The 15,496-nt window shown below is 42.2% G+C and overlaps 1 protein-coding gene across 8 annotated transcripts in view; it reads right to left on the bottom strand.

The window, feature by feature from the left end:
* Positions 1-15,496, bottom strand: part of MICAL2 (microtubule associated monooxygenase, calponin and LIM domain containing 2) — a 218,428-nt gene that overhangs the window by 134,919 nt on the left and 68,013 nt on the right. For all 8 annotated transcript variants that reach the window (XM_075838150.1, XM_075838144.1, XM_075838145.1 and 5 more), the window contains exons 3-4: positions 3,005-3,212; positions 2,015-2,131 (exon numbers count right to left, since the gene is read on the bottom strand). In XM_075838150.1, coding sequence (XP_075694265.1) covers positions 2,015-2,131; positions 3,005-3,212 — 325 coding nt within the window. The remainder of the gene's footprint in view (positions 1-2,014; positions 2,132-3,004; positions 3,213-15,496) is intronic.

Genomic DNA, 15,496 nt, shown 5'->3' on the forward strand with positions numbered 1-15,496 from the left:
TTATATATACACTAGAGATGGTACTATTATATATACACTAGAGATGGTACTATTATATATACACTAGAGATGGTACTATTATATATACACTAGAGACGGTACTATTATATACACACTATAACTAATACTATTATATATACACTAGAGACGGTACTATTATATACACACTACAACTAATACTATTATATATAGACTACAGATGGTACTATTATATATGCACTAGAGATTGTACTATTATATATACACTACAGATGGTACTATTATATATGCACTAGAGATGGTACTATTATATATGCACTAGATATGGTACTATTATATATACACTAGAGATGGTACTATTATATATACACTAGAGATGGTACTATTATATATACACTAGAGATGGTACTATTATATATACACTAGAGATGGTACTATTATATATACACTAGAGATGGTACTATTATATATACACTAGAGATGGTACTATTATATATACACTAGAGATGGTACTATTATATATACACTAGAGATGGTACTATTATATATACACACTAGAGATGGTACTATTATATATAGACTACAGATGGTACTATTATATATACACTAGATATGGTACTATTATATATACACTAGAGATGGTACTGTTATATATACACTAGAGATGGTACTATTATATATACACTAGATATGGTACTATTATATATACACTAGAGACGGTACTATTATATACACACTACAACTAATACTATTATATATAGACTACAGATGGTACTATTATATATACACTAGATATGGTACTATTATATATACACTAGAGACGGTACTATTATATATACACTAGATATGGTACTATTATATATACACTAGAGACGGTACTATTATATATACACTAGAGATGGTACTATTATATATACACTAGAGACGGTACTATTATATACACACTACAACTAATACTATTATATATACACTAGAGACGGTACTATTATATATAGACTACAGATGGTACTATTATATATGCACTAGATATGGTACTATTATATATACACTAGAGACGGTACTATTATATATACACTAGAGATGGTACTATTATATATACACTAGAGACGGTACTATTATATACACACTACAACTAATACTATTATATATGCACTAGAGATGGTACTATTATATATACACTAGAGATGGTACTATTATATATACACTAGAGATGGTACTATTATATACACACTAGAGATGGTACTATTATATATACACTAGAGATGGTACTATTATATATGCACTAGAGATGGTACTATTATATACACACTAGAGATGGTACTATTATATACACACTAGAGATGGTACTATTATATACACACTAGAGATGGTACTATTATATATACACTAAAACTAATACTATTGCACTGGAGATAGTATGTGACCTACAGATGTGGGGAGTGTTGACATTGGGGTGACACGTTCAGATCTGAATCCACATTTCATTTTCTATACCGCCCTTTAAAAATAATAGCTGGACTTTGATTGGTCAAGTTTTTTCTGCTGCAGGTTTGATACACGTGGCCCATACAGAAAAATAACTGGACGTTCACAGCACGATCCCGAGCAGCATGCCAGCTGTAACCAGTCACCAGTAACCAGTGTGATTAACGCTCTCACTGTACCCGCCGCATCTCACTTTCAGGATTTAAACCTTCACAAAATTCCTTTTGTCATCACTTTGTCATATTTCTGAAACTCAATATCGACTTTCTCTGCAGCTCATCTAATATGATCTTCTACCAATGGTGTAATGTGACATGGCACAACCACAACGCTGATCCAGGCACACCACAGCGGGCAGCCCGAGACCCACCAGAACCGTGACCACGATGATCAGTGACCCTCTATTTCTGGATTCATGTGGGCACTGCGGGTGAGGGCTGCCAGCCCCTGTAATATACGTGCAGCTGGTGGAGCACCCTCTTATATCCCATATTATACTCACAGCTTAAGACACGATTTCTCTAGAATACAGAATAAAACGCGAAATTACTTTGATTCTCTTGATCTTCCGGCGGTTCCAGGAGTTTGACGAATTCTACGTTCACGTGGACCTCAATTCCATGCAGGAGCGCGATCTTAAACAACATGAGCTGAAGCTGCCAGATACCTGCGAGACACAAGGGAGTCAGAGAGTTCATGAAAAAGGGTGATTAATGGTGTCGTGCCTTACAGTAATGGGGTGTCTTAAAGGGACAGTACCCTGCAGGTCGTCCTCTCTCTGTTTCCTGTGTGGTAATTTATTGTCTCCTGTTATCAGCCATTCCAGAGGCTGACTGTTCTATGTACACAAATGGAATACATTACAGCTGAGTGTTTGCCACATTTGTATCCTAAGCAATCCTGTAAAATAGTGCTCCTCAATGTTTATCAACTACAACTTCCATCATGATGGGAGATGTAGTTCTGCAGCAGCGGGAGAGCCACGAGTTGGATTCCACTGTTCTAAAAGTTAAATACTGCAGCTGTACAAGTCTCTCTCCTGTCCTGATAGTTTGTTACAATGTATCAGTGCAGGTAAAATGTATCAGCCTGGAGTCAAGTGCAGCTATAGGGTATAGAACAGTCGCACCATGCCCCCATAAGGAGACACCAGTATTATAAATGGCACATGGTAAGTTGGGACCCCATTACAGAATTCCCATTGAGCCCCAGGAGCTTCAAGTTACACCTCTGGTAGTCTGGAGTCAAGGTTGTTAAGCTCACAGAGGGTTTTCTAGATTGGATACAATTGTACCAAACCCTCAGCTGTGAAATGTTTTATGCCTGTACATGTTTTCTGCATCTTGGATGTAAATATTAATAGTTCCATTCATTGACAGTAAGCAGAGATTTAAAAAATGGTGAGGCGTTGAACTAGAAATTATATTACAAAGTTTCATAAGGTACATATTATTCATTTGATGTATTTTAGACCCAAATTTCGCAAAAAGGTATTTTATGGGGTCAGGCCGTGCACCGGGGAGTATCTGGTCATACGTACTGATATGATCGATGGCTCCTGCGCAGAACTTCCCATAGAACTTCTTGGCTCCGAGGCACCGGAGGTCGTGAATGGTGTAAGGCCAGAGGTGGAGGACGTTGTTCCGGGAAAATGTGTCTCTCTTCTCCACAACGACCACTTTGGCTCCTAAGCAGGAAAGTTCAATGGCCGTCCTCAGTCCACAGGGGCCCCCGCCAATGATCAAACACTAAAGACAACAGAGAAGATACGGTTAGGGCCACATGAGACGATCCATATGAATAAAAGAACATATTGGTCAGGATCAACCTCCTAATCTAATGTAAAGTAGTCACATATCCTGAACATATAAAGTGTCTACTAAATAGGGCGCCACACTTTGCCCCTACTAGGGCAAATGGAGTCTCTAGAGGGGGGGTCCCCAAATCCTGCACCCCCCATCTATATGGCAAAGAGGAGCTCTCATTCCGGAGGACTACAATTGCATTACACAGACACCCGCCAATTTCAACGTCCAAGCTGATCAGATGTCGTTTGGCTCCTCCTTCATTTAAAGGGGTTGTCCAGGAGCAGGAATTATAGGGACATCCATGCTCCAGGCTCTAGAGACGCAGCCGCTGCAAAGAATTATACAAAGACTGATACAGATCAAAACAAAAATATATTACTGTTTAGTGGTGCTAAGAATAGGGAGGGGCTGTGACAATTTCAGAGTGTTATAAATATATTAGTGTTATATAATATAATATATAAATATGTTATAAATAGTATAAATGGTGTGAGTGTTCTATCAATTATAATTTATATCATTTTGCCACCAGACATCGATATGATCAGGACAATTGTCTGTAGTTCAATCATCGAAGCACGAGAAAAACTAAGCTCCACCCCCTAGACTCTTTGTAAGCAGTCTGGGCTGCAGGAAACTGTGTCATGTGACCCCACTAGCCTATAGAATTCCTTGGGGAGGGGCATTTGTGCCAACAATTTTCAGCCCTCTGATGGGCACATAGTGGGAATACTAAATTTGAAATGGTAGCCAGTCCCAATGATAGTGGAGATTAGGTTGTAAGCTCTGTGGCTGATGTGACTGATGTGGGTGCAGATGGGAAACTTGAGGCTCCTGGGCCAAAATGCAAAATCTGTAACAGGCCTCCCCACCCACTATGTGCCATTCACAAGACTGGTCCTTGCTGGTGGCAGAGGAGCCTTTGAGTACAACGAATGGGCGCCCCCTATAGCTACGCCCCTGTGTGGGTGACTTTAGCAATCCCCCTATTCCTGCTGAAGTTCTTTGTCTCCCCCGGTCTGGACGGATCTTCTGACCCCAGGTATATCTTTATGGGAAGTTTTCGGGAAGGTTCAGCACGTCGCCTGTATGTAGGAAGCAGCCAGACATTCCAGACCTGTTATAACTCGCCATCTTGTTTTTCTAATTAATCTGGGAGTTTAGACATCATGTACATTACTCGGGGTGAGGTAAGGGGTCTGTCATAACATATCCCAGCCGTGAAGTCATCGCAGATAATCGGGGGTCCGATAAAAGATCAGAACGTTCCCGAGAGAGAACAGAGGCGATGAGAGGGTGCGGACGTTCTCCGGCTGTGGAGTCCTCCCGGATATTTATCTCATTTCCTACAGTAAAGGTAAAATAGTCCCGGCGACCTGCCAGGACCTGCCAGGAGCTCCACCATGGTGGGAATATGGACTCCGGGGTTCCGTCATCTCGTTGCCTTTGGATACGTTCTGCCCTCTGTATCCAGAAGAGATCAATATGTAGCCGAGGGCAATGAAATACAAAAAACTACTCATGGCTCCTCCGGGACTATTTATCGGACGGGCACATTCATGGGGAACTTCTTCCTGGCACTATTATATGGGGCACTCTGATTTGCAGTATTCATAGAGACCCTTGTTGGCATGGTTTATGGGGTACTCTGCCTGGCACTATTTATAGGGTCATTCTGGTTGGCACTGATGTGGGTGATGATCTCTGTACAGCGTTGCAGAATATGGTGGCGCAACATAAGCAACAAGGAATAAATAAATGGGTGGGGGTACTATGGCTGCCATTATTATGGAGTTCTCTGTTTGGCTCACTGGCTGGCGCTATAAATTGAGACTCTGGTACAGTTATGGGGGATCAGACTAACAGTTTGCACTTTGCTATGCAGCAATAAATTATCTGAAACCCACATTATAGGATGCGGACTCTAACTTAAAGGGACCCAGGATTAGAAATACATGGCTGCTTTCTTCCAAAAACAGTGCCCCACCTGTCCATGGGTTGTGTCTGGTAGTGCAACTCAGCAGCTTTCAGTGAATGGGGCTATGCTGCAATACCACATATAACCTGCGGACAGGTGTGGCGCTGTTTTTGGAAGAAAGTAACCATGTTTTTCTTATTCTTTAACATCAAGAATTACTCTGTAGTCATTCTTGAGCTACAACCCTCAGCATGCTCTGTGGAAATGAGCAACACCTTGCGGAGTCTCCAATGAGTAAAGCGATCGCACGTCTGGGTAATCATCTCATCATCCTGGATACACAATTTCCTCCTCGTTGTTCTGCAGACACGGTTACTCATTCCTAAAAATACACTCGGCGTTCCAAAATCACGGATGACATGCCATTCCCTTTACAAAGGAAAACATCCCCGGCTCTGACTGCAGAGCCCAAATCTAGCCCAGATGTGAATAGTGGCGGAGCGGGGGGGGGGGGGGGGGTGACAGCGGGCAGTGAACGGTGGGTGCAGATGTCATGGCGCGAGCTGCAGAGCGTTACCACTGGACGGGATATTCTACTATCTATGGGGGGGATGGACGGTGGAAAGTGAACAGCACAGTCCGCACCAGATGTTCATTCATAAAAACTTCCAGGAAAACGTCCATCCAGGAAACGGTATCATTCACCAGGAAATGGGGGCGATTGCCAAAAAACGTTCAATTCAGTCCATAAATGTAAAGCTCAGATGTGGAATCAGCAAAAACTTCATATCCAAGGAAAGAAAGGAAGAAGTGGTAAAAGAAAATGAGTAATGACCTACCGGGGGGCTGAAGCATGGGCATAGGTTGTAAACTTTTCATATGTTGTACCTGCTATAGAGGCCATCGATGAAGTTACTATGGGGGCCCCGCAGAGAAGGGGCCCAGCTTAGGTCAGCTTCACCTTTTTTACCCTACAGTGAGAACCTGGGCAGGACTCATCTTTCCACAGTCACTACAAGGGGGGCATAGGGTCAAGGAATGTGGGTGGTGGGGGGCAGGCATCAGACCCTCCGGCTGTGGGTAGGGCACAGAGTGGTGATGTGAGAATCGGCACTGGAAGTGGGGTCCATATGGATTCTTGATATTGGCCCCCTGATAACTCTGCCTCGGCCGGATTTTTTTGTAGCTATTTTCTATTTCTCTCTAGTTTGCCCAGGTGTGCCCACGGATCAGTCCTTGGTAGCGGGCATAACGTCAGCCTAGGCCTCTGTTTTATGTGGGATTTAGGAATTAACTGGAACTCACAAGTGGTCTACATTCAAAAATCTTCAAAAAGAAAACCGGAGCGCTAAGGCGTTGCACGCTACAAGTCCTAGATGCCAGATAAAGGGGGTGCGGATATTGAGGTCACATCAAACCCTACGTCCCCTCTGCCACATAACAGGACTGCCGCACTATAAATGACATATCAAGGGTAAGGGGCCCCTGGAATAGATTTTGCATAGGGCCCATATCTGCATCATTACGATCCCCTCGTGCCAGGGGTGGGTGACAGGTACAGCATATTAATATCTCCCAGTGCAGATTGGCGCAGCGACCTCCACGTTCCATCAGGGGATTTGAGATGTTAAAAATAAAACCCTTCTGCGGACGTTTCCAAGAAGCAGCACATTAAAGAATTGGCCGTTTCTCTTTTCTGCCGGGTGGAAATACTGATTGTACATTGTCAGACTTTCCCAGCCTCCCGACGGACGCTCCAGAAAAAGACGATGACACGACGCACGGAACACGATGTTCTGAACATGTTTTACAGATTCTCTGGACACGAAGGTGGAAGAAAAGGGAATTTTCCCAGAAATGTTTCATTTGAAGTACTTGATGAAAGTGCAGAAAAGTTCACGTCTGACCGTTGCGATCCGCGCCGCGTTCTCCATAGATGGTAAAACATGAGCAGCGCCCATCAGTGTGAATGAATACGCCTGCTTCAGTATTACCCTCCTGCTCCCCTGTTCTTCTTACTTATACACAGCAACCAATCTGAACAAGCAGGGCTGCAGTGTAAAGCATGGGGAAAACAGAAAAGCAGGCTGAGGCTGTGTTGAGACAGGAGGTTTACCTTAAACAGACAATGCAGCTAAGCTGGAATCACTGATCTTTGCTGAGCTCTATTGGAACAGAGCTGCAGTACAAAGCATGGGGGATTGACAAAGCAGCAACCGCAGCTTCCGATGAGACAGAAGATGGATTTCAGACAACCTTAGACTCCAACCGATAATGTGGCCAAGCTGGAGTTGATGATTAAAACGGTCAATGCTTGGGTAGCCCTGTGTAAACCCCAGACTGATACATTCTACCTGCACTGATACATTGTAGCAAACCCTCAGGACTGGAGAGAGATTTGGACAGCTGATGTACTTCGATCATAGATTATTGCCTAGACTGGCCTGTAGTGTGCTACCACGGAACTACAAACCCCATCATCCAGCAACAGCAGAGCCAGACACCATTTTATTTGAGCTACATGGCATGCTGCAACTTGTAGTTCTTCTCTAGCTAATGTTTAACACTATATTGAGATCTAAAGTCCAACTGCTGAGAATTTGCACATAAAATAATAGTCACCAATAATTAGAATCATTCTTCACTAAAGTGGCCACGCAGCGGCTTCCACCCAGCTTTCCAGACTCCAGCCATACGTGTCATTCAGGAGTCTGGGAAAGCTGGGTGACATCCCTTTCAGGAGCTTTACTGGCTATTACATTGGACAGAACAGTAGTCCCCAAACCGTCGCTCTCCAGCTGTTGCAACACTACAACTCCCAGGTTGTGGCTGTCAGGGTATGCTGGGGGTTGTAGTTTTGCAATATCTGAGGGGCTGCCGGGAGAGCACAGATATAGCGTCTCGCCTCATGATGGTATATGACATTTAGCACAGGACAATGGCTGCCACTGGGTCCCTCGTATCTATAATAGGGAGAATTCCCGGCTGGAGAGCGGCCAGACCCGCATCCTGGAGAAGACCCAGCTGCCTCCATATCCAGATCACTGCAAGCAAACAGAGGTTTAAGCCGGGATGTTCCCTGCGCTCCCCTGACAGCTCTGCCTGCTCCGGTCTCTATAAGGACAGGGAGATCTAACATCATAGGAGGTCTGAAAAAAAACAAAGACAAATGATCCGAGTCTTTCAAAGTAAACTGAAATCAGAAGCAGATTGAGCAAATCCTCTCAGAAATGAAGCGTGACACCACCACATACACTACCGAGGTAGTCATCCTTCTTAAAGGGAAATCACACCTTAAAAGGGCTTGTCCAATTTCAATTCCTTTCATTTTCAAAATCTATGTTTGCTGTCGGTGAATGGACACATTCATTGTTTACATTCAGAGGCTACAAAAGCCATCTAGATCACATTCAGATTCTATTGCTGAGGGGCTTGTTACAATGTATCAGTGTAGGTAAGAGAAATCATCCTGGGGTTTAGGACAGGAGAGAGAGTTGTGTTGCAGGAATGTGTAGCTTACAGAGGACTGAGATTTTAGCTTCTGGTAGTAAACTAGAATATTTCCATTCACTGACAGAATGCAGAAGTCTTAAAATTGGTTAATTCTGATTATAAAATTGGGCGATCCCTTTAAAGGAACACTTCAGGTAAAAAACGAATACAGTTGGGCAGATTTACTAAGCTGTGTAAAATTTAGACTGCGTAAACTTAGAGCAGGCAATCTGAAGATTCACCAAATCAATCACAGTGGCGCACTTTTCCCTTCCTTATACCAACTCATTTTCATTTGGTGCACGTTGGCGTATTTTAAGCCACACCTCTTCCCAACCAAGCCACGCCCTCTTTTCTATAAAATTAAATGTGTCTAGTGAGGTGCAAACAATTAGTTTCAAATAGAATGTGTCAAATTGCGCCAAAAATCGGTGCATTTTTCGTCACATGCTAGACGCAGTAGTAAATCTGCCCCAGTGCGTGGTGCCTAGTGTGGAGTCTGGGGGCGGAGCGTGACACCATGATAGGAGTCATGCACCGCTCCTTCAGGCTTGGACCGGCCATGACACAATGTATCAGTTTTTCTTAAAAGTTCAAAACATTCTGCAGGCCAAGTGGTGACCCGGAGTTACAACACGAGACAATGTTTCCCTTCGACACTGCAACTCCTCACCCACAAAGTCTTACGTCATCAGTCGCCTCCGCCCAAAACAAATATAAAGACTTGGGGTTTATTTAGTAAATCAATAAAATATTATATCATTAACCAGGGGAGGACCGAGTAGCTGGAAGTGCCAGAGGACCCAACAGGTGACGTAACCATCAAGCCAGGTAGACAGCAGGGGAAACTGTCAGCATGGAGGAACACGGATAAGCCCACGTAAAGCTTTTGATAGTGGACGCACACACGTTCTGTATGTATACAGGGTGGGTCCTCAGAACAATTTCCTCTGGTGGGCACAACGTATCCCAGTTCCAGCGCTGCCCATAAAGATGGGTGATGCCACTTATGTCAGTCTTCCCCTGCTAGTAGCTATAAGAATACAGTATTACTATATAGATCCGGGTATATATAGGCAAGAGAGAAAAAAAAGCTCAAACCACAAAGCTGGCAACTTGCCAATAGGGAGGGGCAACCCGGGCACAGCCAGCAGGAAATTGCATTATGTCTGTGGTATAATCTGGGCGCACTCAGCTCCTTTCTACACTCAAATCTGCCAACGTCCTCACTTATCAGAAGGCAAATACAAACCGTTCCCAGGTTACCGCTAATAGATTGCTGCCCCGCGCCATGACCTAGGACAACTGGCACGTCCGTAATGAATGCAGCAATGTATACATCCTGCCGACAATGCCAGCACCGAGCGTCTGCAGAGTCACTGGGTAGGAGGGCGGGCAATGCCACACTATATATATATATATATATATATATATATATATATATATATATATATATATATATATATACTTGTGTATCTACCAATGATACAAGTAGAAAATACAAGCTTTATAGGAGGGCAGGGCATGCTGGGACATTTAGCAGGTACAGTAAGGATGACAGGTAATCGTGAGGCTTGTATAATGTCTTACACCTCAGTCTCTATCTCCAACCTGACACTCTACAACTTCTGCAAAACTACAACTTACAACATCCCCCGACAGCCATTATGTTGGGAGTTGGAGTGCTGCAACAGCCAGAGAGCCACAGGTTAGAGACCACTGCCCTATACACTAACCATAGGGACCATGGTGTCAGGCACAGGTTAGAGACCACTGCCCTATACACTAACCATAGGGACCATGGTGTCAGGCACAGGTTAGAGACCACTGCCCTATACACTAACCATAGGGACCATTGTGTCAGGCACAGGTTAGAGACCACTGCCCTATACACTAACCATAGGGACCATTGTGTCAGGCACAGGTTAGAGACCACTGCCCTATACACTAACCAAAGGGACCATGGTGTCAGCCACAGGTTAAAGACCACTGCCCTATACAGTAACCATAGGGACCATGGTGTCAGCCACAGGTTAAAGACCACTGCCCTATACACTAACCATAGGAACCATGGTGTCAGGCACAGGTTAAAGACCACTGCCCTATACACTAACCATAGGGACCATGGTGTCAGCCACAGGTTAAAGACCACTGCCCTATACACTAACCATAGGGACCATTGTGTCAGGCACAGGTTAGAGACCACTGTCCTATACACTAACCATAGGGACCATGGTGTCAGGCACAGGTTAAAGACCACTGCCCTATACACTAACCATAGGGACTATGGTGTCAGGCACAGGTTAAAGACCACTGCCCTATACACTAAACATAGGGACCATGGCGTCAGGCACAGGTTAGAGACCACTGCCCTATACACTAACCATAGGGACCATGGTGTCAGCCACAGGTTAAAGACCACTGCCCTATATACTAACCAAAGGGACCATGGTGTCAGCCACAGGTTAGAGACCACTGCCCTATACACTAACCATAGGGACCATGGTGTCAGCCACAGGTTAAAGACCACTGCCCTACATACTAACCATAGGGACCATGGTGTCAGCCACAGGTTAAAGACCACTGCCCTACATACTAACCATAGGGACCATGGTGTCAGCCACAGGTTAAAGACCACTGCCCTACATACTAACCATAGGGACCATGGTGTCAGCCACAGCCACTGCTCTCTATATTCTACTGCTCTGCAGTTTCGGTCTTAACTGAAGTTCTGGCATTCTATTCAAACATCAGCAAACTCAGGATGAACAGTCCCTCTCAGGAAGGGAGCGTTAGTGGAATGGAATTGTTTGCAGAGAGAAAAAGTAAATTTACATGTTAGCACATAAATATATAATATTTATATACAATAAGCAATGCCGCATCTCTGGCTGCAATCTATAAATTCAGTAACTCCTCCCGGCTCATCCCCATGAAACCCCCCGAGGAACGCTCTGATGGGAGAGATTATCCCGCAATGTTCATATAAACGTGGAAACGGCGCACACAACGGGCGAGTGAGGTGATGAGTGAAATATGCGCATCAGAGCCCTGATACACACACAGGGCCGGTGGGATCAGCCGCAGCCCCCCTGCTTGCTCCGCACATCCCTTGGCTGAACACGGACATCTTTGCTGCTGGTTATAGTTGAAACATTTGGCACTGAGCAAAATCATTTCTTTGTTAAGCCGAGTGCCAAAAATGTCAGTGATGTAACGCAGTTCAACCGTAGTGCACGCGAAGGCTCAAACCAAATGACAAAGGAGTCAGCGACTAACAGAACGGGCGGGGAGCAAAGAAGTATGTACAGTAGGATACCATATAATACCGGGACCATATAACACCGGGACCGTATAACACCGGGACCGTATAACACCGGGACGTATGATACCGCGACCGTATGATACCGCGACCGTATGATACCGCGACCGTATAATACCGCATAATAGCGGGACCGTATAATAGCGGGACCGTATAATAGCGGGATCGTATAATAGCGGAACCGTATAATAGCGGGACCATAGAATAGCGAGACCATATAATACCGGGACCATATAATACCGGGACCATATAATACCGGGACCATATAATACCGGGACCATATAATACCGGTACCATATAATACCGGGACCATATAATATCGGGACCATATAATATCGGGACCATATTGTATCGGGACCGTATAGTATCGGGACCGTATAGTATCGGGACCGTATAGTACCGGGACCGTATAGTACCGGGACCGTATAATACCGGGACCGTATAATACCGGGACCGTATAATACCGGAATCGTATAATACCGGGACCGTATAATACCTGGACCGTATAATACCTGGACCGTATAATACCTGGACCGTATAATACCTGGACCGTATAATACCTGGACCATATAATACCTGGACCATATAATACCTGGACCATATAATACCGGGACCATATAATACCGGGACCATATAATACCGGGACCATATAATACCGGGACCATATAATACCGGGACCATATAATACCGGGACCATATAATACCGGGACCATATAATACCGGGACCATATAATACCGGGACCATATAATACCGGGACCATATAATACCGGGACCATATAATACCGGGACCATATAATACAGTACAATATAATACCGGTACCATATAATATCAGTACAATATAATATCAGGACCATATCATACCAGGAAAATATAATACCAGGACCATATAATACAGTACAATATACCAAATATTACATTATGCGTTTTTTCTGCATGTGATCCTGCCCTTAGACGACGCAGACGGTAAAGTCATGAAGCTTTCTATTAATGATGGAGCGGCTCTATAGGTTGTAAGATGAGAACTCCGGATCACTGGCGGTAACTGTATCACCCAGCGACCAGCCCAGCACCCAGCGACCAGCCCGGCACCCAGCGCAGACACTCAGCATTTTCTTTTTTTAGATCAACTTTCTATAAAAAGGATTATCCTGAAAAAGATTATTCCTGGTCTGTGGGTGATTGGTCAGCAGTGACCCCAATAACCCCAGACGGAGAAGATTCTGTTCATTGGGTGAAGACCCATAAAAAAAAGGACATGAATATAATAAGATTTACATGGAGACTAAGAATAAGAACAGAATATATATCCTGCACAAACAATAACTATATACAAGTCCTAGAGACATCTCTTGTGAACGGGCAGCAAATTCTGTACAGTTTCTGGAAAGGCCGGTTAAAAAACAATGTGGTCACCATGAATGCTCCCACATAACATGCCGCCCAGCTATTTCTAGAGGCCCCAATGGCAAATGCAAGTAGTTCTCCAAGATTATGGAAGCAGGAGCACTATTCATGAACAGAAACATAACTACTATTATACTGCCCCCTATGTACAAGAATATCACTACTATAATACTGCCCCCTATATACACAAGAATATAACTACTATAATACTGCCTCTATATACAAGAATATAACTACTATAATACTGCCCCCTATACACAAGAATATAACTACTATAATACTGCTCCTATATACAAGAATATAACTACTATAATACTGCCCCCTATATAAAAGAATATAACTACTATAATACTGCCCCTATATACAAGAATATAACGACTATAATACTGCCCCCTATATACAAGAATATAACTACTATAATACTGCTCCTATATACAAGAATATAACTACTATAATACTGCCCCCTATATACAAGAATATAACTACTATAATACTGCCCCTATATACAAGAATATAACTACTATAATACTGCTCCTATATACAAGAATATAACTACTATAATACTGCTCCTATATACAAGAATGTAACTACTATAATACTACCCCTATATACAAGAATATAACTACTATAATACTGCCCCCTATATACAAGAATATAACTACTATAATACTGCCCCTATATACAAGAAGATAACTACTATAATACTGCCCCTATATACAAGAATATAACTACTATAATACTGCCCCTGTGTACAAAAATATAACTACTATAATACTACCCCTATATACAAGAATATAACTACTATAATACTGCCCCTATATACAAGAATATAATTACTATAATACTGCCCCTATATACAAGAATATAACTACTATAATACTGCCCCCTATATACAAGAATATAACTACTATAATACTGCTCCTATATACAAGAATATAACTACTATAATACTGCCCCCTATATACAAGAATATAACTACTATAATACTGCCCCTATATACAAGAATATAACTACTATAATACTGCTCCTATATACAAGAATATAACTACTATAATACTGCTCCTATATACAAGAATGTAACTACTATAATACTACCCCTATATACAAGAATATAACTACTATAATACTGCCCCCTATATACAAGAATATAACTACTATAATACTGCCCCTATATACAAGAAGATAACTACTATAATACTGCCCCTATATACAAGAATATAACTACTATAATACTGCTCCTATATACAAGAATATAACTACTATAATACTGCTCCTATATACAAGAATGTAACTACTATAATACTACCCCTATATACAAGAATATAACTACTATAATACTGCCCCCTATATACAAGAATATAACTACTATAATACTGCCCCTATATACAAGAAGATAACTACTATAATACTGCCCCTATATACAAGAATATAACTACTATAATACTGCCCCTGTGTACAAAAATATAACTACTATAATACTACCCCTATATACAAGAATATAACTACTATAATACTGCCCCTATATACAAGAATATAATTACTATAATACTGCTCCTATATACAAGAAGATAACTACTATAATACTGCCCCCTATATACAAGAATGTAACCACTATAATACTGCTCCTATATACAAGAATATTTCTGCTATAATACTGCCCCCTATATACAAGAATGTAACCGCTATAATACTGCTCCTATATACAAGAATATAACTACTATAATACTGCCCCCTATATACACAAGAATATAACTACTATAATACTGCTCCTATATACAAGAATATAACTACTATAATACTGCCCCTATATACAAGAATATAACTACTATAATACTGCCCCCTGTATACAAGAATATAACTACTATAATACTGTCCCCTATATACAAGAATATAACTACTTTAATACTGCCCCTATATACAAGAATATAACTACTATAATACTGCCCCCTATATACAGGAATATAACTACTATAATACTGCCCCCTATGTACAAGAGTATAACTACTATAATACTGCCCCTATATACAAGAATATAACTACTATAATACTGCCCCCTATATACAAGAATATAACTACTATAATACTG

The sequence above is a fragment of the Rhinoderma darwinii genome, chromosome 9 (genome assembly GCF_050947455.1).
Source record: "Rhinoderma darwinii isolate aRhiDar2 chromosome 9, aRhiDar2.hap1, whole genome shotgun sequence".
Classification (NCBI taxonomy): domain Eukaryota; kingdom Metazoa; phylum Chordata; class Amphibia; order Anura; family Rhinodermatidae; genus Rhinoderma; species Rhinoderma darwinii.